Genomic DNA, 10,270 nt, shown 5'->3' on the forward strand with positions numbered 1-10,270 from the left:
CATTCATGGCGAAACATCAAAATTTGTCAGGCCGCCACGGACACGCCCTTCAACGAAAACTCAAGATCTTTGCAATGTAACATCGCTAAGGCCTTAAGATTAGACAGACCAAATATGATGTTGTTCTGGTTAAATCTCAATGAGGAGTTAATCATAGTGTAAAACATGTAATTTTCTGTTGCCCGCAGGTGGGGCTATGACTGTAACTGAATATTGGCATGTAGATGTCTTCAGGCCAGGACTATTATCAAACATGTGAAGTTTGGGGCAGATCGGACATTGTATGCCTAAGTTACAACAACTTCCTGTTTCATGGCAAAACATCAAATTTTGTCAGGCCGCCACGGACACACCCTTCAGTGAAAACTCAAGATCTTCGCAATTTAACGTTGCAAAGGCCTTTAGATTAGACTGACCAGATATGATGTTGATCTGATTAAAACTCTAGGAGGAGTTTGTTAAAGTACAAAGTCTGGAAATGGCAAAAACTGCAAACATTTTGCAGAGAAAATTCAAAATATCTCACTTCCTGTTGGGTTTACAGATTTTGCACCCAGGGGCTTTTTTGTAGGGATTGGGCTGTTACATGTGTTTTCCAAATTTTATACCTGTACGTGAAACGTAGCACGAAGGGCGCTTAACTGAAATTTTGTAGGTGCCGCTATCGAGCCATTTTGCAACACCTAATTCTGAAACCCATATCAGACGTAAATTTTCACCACTTCTGACGCATGTGCAAAGTTTCATGAGTTTTCGAGCATGTTTAGGCCCTCAAAAATGCGATTCATTTCTGTAGAAGAAGAATTGACCGAGCAATTTCAAGAGGGTCCTCACACCATCGGTGCTCGGGCCCTAATTATCCTACATTAAAGCTCCATGGCACTAAATGTACAGTGTGTTCCTAATCTTGTCATTGCGCATTCGTCTTTTTAATTTTTTGGATGAATAATAGGAGACTGAATGTTTCATCACACAGTGAAACAACTTGGAAATTCATAACTTGGATAAAATGAGTTTCAGTCACTTTGCAGTGGAGCTCGAAATCTTTCTTCAGGGTTTGTTACTAAATATTCAGAGCTGTTGTCAATTACTGCCACAGTCCTCAGAATATGAGAGATCATTCTTTTTAGGGCCCGAGCACCGATGGTGTGAGGACTCTATTGTAATTGCTCAGTCAATTATTCTTCTTATCCGAAATGAATCACATTTTTGAGGGCCTAAACATGCTCGAAAACTCATGAAACTTTGCACACGCATCAGAAGTGGTGAAAATTTATGTCTGATATGGGTTTCAGAATTAGGTGTGGCAAAATGGGTCAATAGTGTCAAAATTTCAATTAAACGCCCTTCGCGCTACATTTCAAGTACAAGTATGAAATTCGGTAGACAAAGTCTGATGTTCTGCCATTAAACAGGAAGCTTTTGTAAGTCAGGCATACAAAGTCCAACCTGCCCCAAACTTCACATTTGATAAGAGTCCTGGCCTGAAGACATCTACATGCAAATATTCAGTTAGTCATAGCGCCACCTGTTGGCAACAGGAAATAGCATGCTTTACACTGTAATTCACTCCCTGAAACACATTTAAATACCAAACATATTAGAAACACGTTAAATCATGCAACACTTGGCTAAGTGCTAATGTATGCGATTAACGCCACGAAACAGGAAGTTGTTTTAACTCAGGCATACAATGTCCAATCTGCCCCAAACTTCACGTTTGATAATAATCCTGCCCTGAACACATCTACATGACAACATTCAGTTATAGTCAAAGCGCCACCTGCTGGCAGCAGGAAGTGTGGTGCATCAAAATGACTTTGCCATATTCGCCATAGAGACTTCTCCTCTATTTATCCGCTTAAATGAATATCGCCCACTTTTCACAGTTTTCTTAAGGCCACCGGATGGCAGTGAGCCTGGGTGCGAGGGCCCTTTCATCGCTGCTTGCAGCTTTAATTTTTTTATTTCTTTTGCAGAATGATGAATGGTGAAACACTAAACTTAATCAGTACAGTAGTAATGATGGATTTTGATTATTGTTATGAAGTTACATTTGATTAGCTGGTTGAATTCACTATCATTAATTTTCAATAAAATCATTCTACCTTTTTTCACAGATCTAATGATTCTGCTATCCAGTGCACTCTCTCTCTTTTTCCCTTCGTTTTGCTACAATTCTTCTACGTTTTTCTTCCTAATGCACTTAAAGCCTCCACACCTTATTTTTGATTTTCCTAATAGAATTATTACACCAGGGGTGGCGTTTTCCCTCATCTTTCCTCTCTAAGAACTGCCTAGATTGACAGAAATAGAATAAAGAGTCTTAGACAAGCCAAACTTTGCATTAGACAAAAATAAAATAAAAAATACAAAACAGAAAACACAACAAAGGTGCACATAATTTTTCAAGAAGCACTACCCGCCTCGTGTTTTTTCCCATTTTCGGCAGGTACTTTCACAGCCCCACAGATACTAAGGAGCTTCTCTATGATCCAGCGTCCGTCATGAACGGAGACACGCTCAAATTCTGCCAAAAAGAAGCCTGGTGCAAGATGTCCTTCTTCGTCCTCTCGTTCTTCTACTATCTCTATTGGTGAGTAAATATCCAGAAGTTGTCTCAACCAAACTTTATCGTCTGCTAATTCGGTTCTGTTCAACATCTTCACTGATTTTTATTTTTTTACAGCCAAATATGCTTTTTAGTGTATGCCTTTGCTATAGTATAAGCTATATCAAGCCTATAGCATAGCAGAGATGTATACTTAAACGAGCATTTGAACTGACAAGGACGCCAGCAACATGCCTTTAGGCAGAATTCCTGATTCTTTTTTCTTCCACACTATATCACGTCACATTAAATGTTAATATACACATAAAAACACACATATTCTATAAAGGTTCACCCTTCGAGCGAACAGGCCTTATGACCTTTTGTCAGATCAAAGGCAGTTCTTGTGTATCAGCCAAATTCTCTATTATTTAACGCTATTTGCTTCTGGAATTGAAATTCTAGGGCAAATACAGCCATTTTACCTCCTTTTTCTCCAGCATTGGTACGCACTCAATCTTTGAGGAGTGATGGTGTTGGTGCTTTTCTTCACAACGGTCATGCCATCTTGTGAATCTTGACCTTTCCTCTAACTGCTTGCTTTTTATTGCTACTTTTTTAAAGAAATGTTTGGTAAAACTTTATTTTACAGTGTCCTTGTTGCATATGTTACATGCACTTACTGTAGTAACAACAATAAATTATGTATACATGCAACTAACCCTAATCCAAACCCCATTCCAAATCCTAACCCTGTAGTAAGTACTGTACATGTTGTTAAAATAAAGTGTAACTGAATGTTAAGTATAAGTTAAACTAAATCAACAGCATTTGTGGCATAATGTTGATTACCACAGAAAATCATTTCTAATTCTTGGAAGATGGAAGGAATGGAAGTTAAATAGGCCAGACAATAAATGTTAAACCACACAAAGTTTATAGCCACAAGCACCGTGTAGTATAGCCACAATACTTATATATGTTAATATTATAAATATTATGGGCTAGATTTGCTTAACAGGGCAAACTAGCGTGAGAGCCAATTCCAAAAAAGCACCAATGGTAGTGGAAATTTCTGCAAATGCAAATTAAAGAACACAGACGCAGCTGGGTCATTTCCATAATGACCAACACAATCTAGCAAGAGCAGCACAAATTAGCGTCTAGTTTAAGACATGCTTTTTTTTGGGCGGTAAATAATGGCGCAAAAAACAATAAATTGACTAGTGCAAACTTTAGTAAATCGCCTTACATGATTCATTTACATACTCTCCTCCCATAAATTTTGCGTCTTTAAGGGAAACTCCTACAAATGCATATGCAATAAGGTCAGCCGCAAAAATAACTGTGTCCACTCCTTTTCAGCGCTATTTTTTCACTACATGTCTTTAGCAAAACCTGACAGTATTTTTTAACACCAAAGGAGGGTTTGGGCTGGCGTAAGCTGTGAGTATATTTGGCCTATGTGTGTTAGCATGACACTTATGTGATACAATCACTTACTAAACTTGTCTGTTAAGTTAACAGGAATTATCTCGGTGCCAAATAACTAGTTTATCTGCCTAGAACATTAGTTTAACCAAAATGATGATTTAGACAATGTTACTGCTACAATTATGCACAGGATGGAAAAGTTTTATAGAGCTTAGATATGAGCATCACATTTTTGCCTTTATAGTCTTTAAAGACTCTTTTATTTCATTTCATTTTATTTTTTTTTTATTTTAACTAAGGGACCAGTTTTAATTATTTTCTGTGGTTATCAACATTATGCTTAACTTGAACTTAACTTAGAACATTTAGGCCTAGTTCACAGACAGGGCTTAGATTAAGCCAGGAGTAGGCCTTAGTTCAATTAGGACATTTAAGTAGCTTTTATGAACGTGCCTTAGAAAAAACATTACTGGTGTGCATCTTGAGAAAAAACAAGAGCACTGCAAGTTGCATTCAGTTAAAACAGCTCAAACATACATTTTCGTCTAGGACTACACTTATGCCTATTCTGTGAAACCGGGGGGTTCGTCTACACAGCGATTTAAAAGCAACAAATCTAAACTTCTTAATTGGACTGTCTTATTTAATGTCTGATTTGATGAATGCTGTTTTTGTCTGCACTGCCTAGTTTAACCCCTGTGGTTTGAACTTCAAACTTCGTTTGTACTCTTACCCTTCGTAATAACCGCATTGTTGGGCGCCCTCTTACGAATCAATCTTACAAATCAATTGCAAATCCAATATCAGCGCACCAGGCCATCACCCATCCAATTACAATAGTTTGTTTCCCGTTCCCTTTTTCTAAACACCATCCAAAACCTAATGACTCAAGAAAGGAGCGTGCCACTTTGATAGAAGTGAAAGAGAGAGATCTGGGCAAACGTCACACTAGTTCTCAAGTGTTTAAGCCTCACAAAGATTGCAAAGGCATGAGGAACATTGTTTGCCTCAGGCTCCATCAGGATCATATCTATGATCATAGCTGAAATACATTTTTCATTGATCTTTCACTTTCAACACTAAAAACGTGTTCTCGGAACGCAAATAAGCCACAGTCTTTAATAATACAGCAGTTCTACATTTAAAACATCTTTATGTTTGAGACCAGCCTTGAGCTATGTGCACTGAATATAATCATGACACTCAACCTTCAAAAAACATTTTCTGATTAGGTTAAATATATATGCTGCATAAGCAGCAGTGATCATTTCAAAGAGAATAAATAGATCTACTTTATTTTTTAAAAAGATTAGTAATATAAAAGGAACCAACGTCACTACTTTTCCAACCCCCACACACTGAAGATAATAAGACACAGCGAGCCAAGAACTGCTTATGCAGTTTTTATCAGGGCAACCCCTTATTATGTATTAATGCCTGTGGACAGCATTCTGGCATGACATCAATGGCCCCTAGTGTGAAGTCAGCACAGAAATTCAACGTACATCAACATATGGCAGTGCATTCTAAATAAATACAATCCATATCATGACCTGCCCGGAGTGATCCTCAAGCTGGTGAAGCTGTCATTTTCCATAGCGTCAGCTGCTTTGAAGCCTTTCGCCTTATATTTCCACCAGCTGAGGATGAATGCTGCAGTTTCAGCTGGATAATTTGGGGACAAAATGTGTCTTTGTGTTTGTTGTTAGCTCGGAAGAAATGAACTAATTAAAGCTGTTCCCTGACAGAATGATTGAACCCATGGGCACAAGCTCATTTCACAGAATCGAAAAGTAACGTGCATAAAGAGAGAAGTCCCTGTTTCTCACCAAATGCATAGGGTGGAAGCTGAGAGTGATGTTTGGAATGGAGTTAATTAGCTATTCTGGAATTATTTCTCCATCCATCCATCCGCCTGTCTGTCTCTGTCTGTCTATCGTCTGTCTGTCTCTGTCTATTCATCCATCCATCCGTCTCTGTCTGTCTGTCTATCGTCTGTCTGTCTCTGTCTATCCATCCATCCATCCATCTATCTCTGTCTATCTGTCGTCTTTCTGTCTGTCTCTCCATCCATCCATCCATCTCTCTGTCTATCAATCATCTGTCTCCGTCTATCCATCCATCCATCCGTCTCTGTCTATCTATCATCTGTCTCTCTGTCTATCCATCCATCATCCATCCATCCATCCGTCTTCTGTCTGTCTGTCTATCTATCGTCTGTCTGTCTGTCTCCGTCTATCCATCCATCTGTCTTCTGTCTGTCTATCTATCGTCTGTCTGTCTCCATCTATCCATCCATCCATCCTTCTTCTGTCTGTCTATCGTCTGTCTCTCTCTGTCTATTCATCCATTCATCCATCCATCCATCCGTCCGTCCGTCTGTCTATCTATCTGCCTATCTATCATCTGTCTGTCTCCATCTATCCATCCATCTGTCTCTGTCTCTCTCCGTCTATTCAACCATCCATCCATCCATCTGTCTCTGTCTATCTATCGTCTGTCTGTCTCCGTCTATCCATCCATCCATCCATCCATCCATCCGTCTTCTGTCTATCTATCGTCTGTCTGTCTTCGTCTATCCATCCATCCATCAATCCATCTATCCCTCTGCCTGTCTGTCTATCTATCTATCGTCTGGCTGTCTCCATCCGTCCGTCCATCCATCCATCCATCCATCCATTTGTCTGTCTATCTATTGTCTGTCTGTCTCCGTCTATCAATCCATCCGCCTGTCTATCTATCATCCGTCTGTCTCTGTCTGTCTGTCTATCCATCCATCTTTCATCTGTCTGTCTCCGTCTATCCATCCATCCGTACATCCATCTATCGTCTGTCTGTCTCCATCCATCTCCATCCATCCATCCATCCATCCATCCATCCATCTGTCTATCTATTGTCCATCTATTTATCTATCTATCTATCTATCTATCTTGAAAAGTCTAATCTGTTTTTATCAAATTTTACTCTGTAGTTATGATTTTAGTATAACTTTTTGAACACAATGTCAGCAATGCCTGTTTGTTTTGTCTTCCAGTATGATCTACTCCTTGGTGACCTCATAACAGAGTTCTCAACACTGAAGTCAAGTCCAGTTTTCAGAAAGCTCTAAACTACATTTGAATGAAAGAAGAGCACCGCTAGACACAAGTTCAACACACTGCAATGTCTGAACCTACAGAGAAGACTTGACCCCATCTTCCCAGAGTATCAGAAGAACCCTGTGTTGTTTACAGATCTGACTCAACGCCCAAGATGTCTCATGGACCTGGTGTGACGCGCTATTCACAAGCTCACAGTAACGTTTGCAAAGATTGTCTCAGGCATAGCACAACATGTCCTTTACCACTTTGAGAAGCAAAACCTGCCAACCTTTACTCACTATATGTAGCTTAAAATTCATGTCGGATTAAAACAAATGAAAGGAAACGATGGCTAACTTGATCAGCGAATGTTTCATTTTTACCAGTCACACACTAGGCCACTGAGTTTGATTACATGTGTGAGAAGCTTTTGTGAAATATTTTATGTGTATTGGTGCACTCCTAACATAAGCATTTTTAATATGAAATATGTATCCGTTGCATTACTCGTGTACATAGAGAACTTTGTGTAATGCTTTTATGTGTTGGTGTCAGTTGGTTGAGATGTTTTTGGACTTTATATTTACAAATGCTAATATTGAGGCTTTATTATAGAAAACAAAAGCCACTTTTCCACAATTTTGCACAAAGTTGTTATGAGTTTGCACAATAGATACAGTTATTGGTTGTGGTGGAAAAACAAGTCATATTTATATACCCAGTACAAGTCTTCCAATATATTACAGTGTATCAAACTATCATAGATTTTCATTCTAGGGAAGAAATTAAAACCACAGCTCATGATCTACAAATTTCACTTTCTCATTTTGTATTATCATTATTATATTAACTGTATTAGTCTTATACAACATGGTCAGCAATACTGATTCTATCTATCTATCTCTCTATCTATCTATCTATCTGTCTTTCTATCTCTCTATCTGTGAACCCCTTCTTACACACACACACACATTTCTGACTTCTTCTTTCTACAGATTTTAAACTAACAATATTGTTGGATCAGTCAGGCTAACTGTCCAGAGTAACCACATGATGCATATGAGCATAAACCCCTCAAGACTACGTGATGCTTCGGTTTGGGCACCATATATAATGCAGAGTACTGAAAATAGCAGTAGACATACTACATCATTTTCATTGCCGTGTAGGGGATAATAATACCAATCCCCAGCAGAACTATACTCTGCTGCTGTCATGTAGCCTGCTTTTGTATGCCTTATGTAGTTACACATATGATGACCAAACATTTTCTATATCCTTACTGTGGACGTGTTCACTCATCCAAATATCATTTAAGAAATTTGTATATGAAATAAAACAGACTATTTTAAAACTGTTATAGGTGCTTTCTTATGCATGCAGCGCTAGTATGCTTTAATACCACTAAGAGAGGTACTTTTTCACTCCATAATCATATTAATTTCATCAGTCGTGCGGTTCGTGATCCATATGTGGTTATTTCACTCAATTACCCACAAAGCATTTCTCACATCTCCTCATTAGAATCCACACCCTGGAGTGACTCTCTGAAAAACATCCACCTCAGACTGACGCGTGACCCCATCTCTCAGATGTCTCTTCTTCAGGGAACGTTGCCTCCTGCTCATGAGTCGACTATTATCTGCGTTTTCCGCTGCCAAGCCCTGTGTGGCAGTGACTGGCTGACAGATCGGTGACAGGCTGTCCTCCTGCTCCACCTGCTATCCGTCCAAATCACTGCCACATGCTCTGTAATTACAGTTTGTAAAGGATGCAGCTCCATTTGCCAACGATCTAACACTTTGCCACTTATAGCCGTGAAATGAACGTCATCAGATGTCTGCAGGTCCTGGCACTCGAAGAGCTTTCTGCCACCCTTTCGACACTCATCTCTGACCCTGCTTAATATGCTGTGGTGCAAGATAAGTGATGAATTTTGGCTCCGGCCTCAAAGGGACACGAAAATCTGAAATGCATAACTACAATAAAGGAGTATTTTTGGTTTATAAAAAATAATCGTTCTCATGAAGAAACGCCTTATCTTTGCTCTTAAGAGTTCCATGTGTTCCACTCAGAAAATATCCTTGCCCTCAAGCAAAGAGCTTTGCACATTATGTGCTTTGACAAGTGTGGTTGTCCCCCACACAGTGCTGGATGGGCAACCTGTCAGCTTGCCGGGTTTCTCAGATGCCCAACCTGTCAGCACAGATTACCTATGAGGCCAGCTGAGCATGGATTTTACTTGCCTTGTTTTTCTAGGATTGGATGGCTTTTTCACCTTGCTTCCTGGCCGCACAAACAAACGCACACAGATTGGTATAGTCTGGCTTATGTTCGCATTTTTCAAAACTTTGTACAGTCTGCGATCGCTGGCACATCTAGCCAGTGTTCTGGCAACGAATCATTAAACCTAATAGTTACCCAAGAGAAGAACAGTCGCCAAGGTGCTGGTGTTTTTTTTAAATCTGGCAGCTGTTTACAAAGATTTTGTTCTTGACTTACTAATACATTCTCTTAAGTACAAAATAATCCTTAAAATGTCTAATAAAGGATCCAGTAAATCTTATTATCTATTGTTCTTGATAACAATAGCAAGTAATAACATCTGTAAACTTTCATAATCTTTCCAAGCTACATAGTTCTTTGTGGCACCTTAGCTTAGTAAAATACTTTTTGTTTTTCTATTCTAAGATTAGGACCAGCTATATATTTATATATAAAAAACTCATTTATAGTGTGTTAGAGAAATATTAGGCTTTTATATTGTCACTGTGCCGAAGCAAATGGTTAAAATATTATCAAGGAAAACATTTACTTTTTTGTAAATATTGACAGCGTATATAAGATACAGTTTTTTTGCACACTCCAGACTGTCACTCTGTGCAGTGGTGTGGATTTTTTGTGAATCTTACATAGGCGAAAAGTGACTGTCTTTATAAATGAGTTAGTGAATCATTCATTCAAATAATTCATTCAAAAATGCTGATTCATTCTGAAACAGAACAAGTGTCTGGCTGCATCTGAAATCGCATACTTCCCTACTATATAGTAAGCGACAAAACAGTATGTGACAAAAGAAGTATGTTTGAATTTGATGACCTACTTCTGGCGAGATTTTTGAAGTGTGCCTACAATGGACACTTTACTATCCCCTGAATCCACAGGAGAGGATTTGTGAATGGCAGTGAAGCAACGCAACTGATGC

The 10,270-nt window shown here is 38.9% G+C and overlaps 1 protein-coding gene across 2 annotated transcripts in view; it reads left to right on the forward strand.

Moving 5' to 3' along the window:
* Positions 1 to 8,416, forward strand: part of cnih3 (cornichon family AMPA receptor auxiliary protein 3) — a 35,058-nt gene extending 26,642 nt beyond the window's left edge. The window contains exons 5-6 of one of the 2 annotated variants that reach the window (XM_051876289.1): positions 2,453 to 2,596; positions 7,020 to 8,416. In XM_051876289.1, the coding sequence (XP_051732249.1) occupies positions 2,453 to 2,596; positions 7,020 to 7,047 (172 nt within the window). In that variant the 3' untranslated portion in view covers positions 7,048 to 8,416. Of the gene's footprint in view, positions 1 to 2,448; positions 2,597 to 7,019 lie in introns of both variants that reach the window. The other variant, XM_051876288.1, reaches the window with a different exon arrangement.
* Positions 8,417 to 10,270: the final 1,854 nt, after the last annotated feature.

This window comes from Ctenopharyngodon idella, chromosome 20 (assembly GCF_019924925.1).
Source record: "Ctenopharyngodon idella isolate HZGC_01 chromosome 20, HZGC01, whole genome shotgun sequence".
Classification (NCBI taxonomy): domain Eukaryota; kingdom Metazoa; phylum Chordata; class Actinopteri; order Cypriniformes; family Xenocyprididae; genus Ctenopharyngodon; species Ctenopharyngodon idella.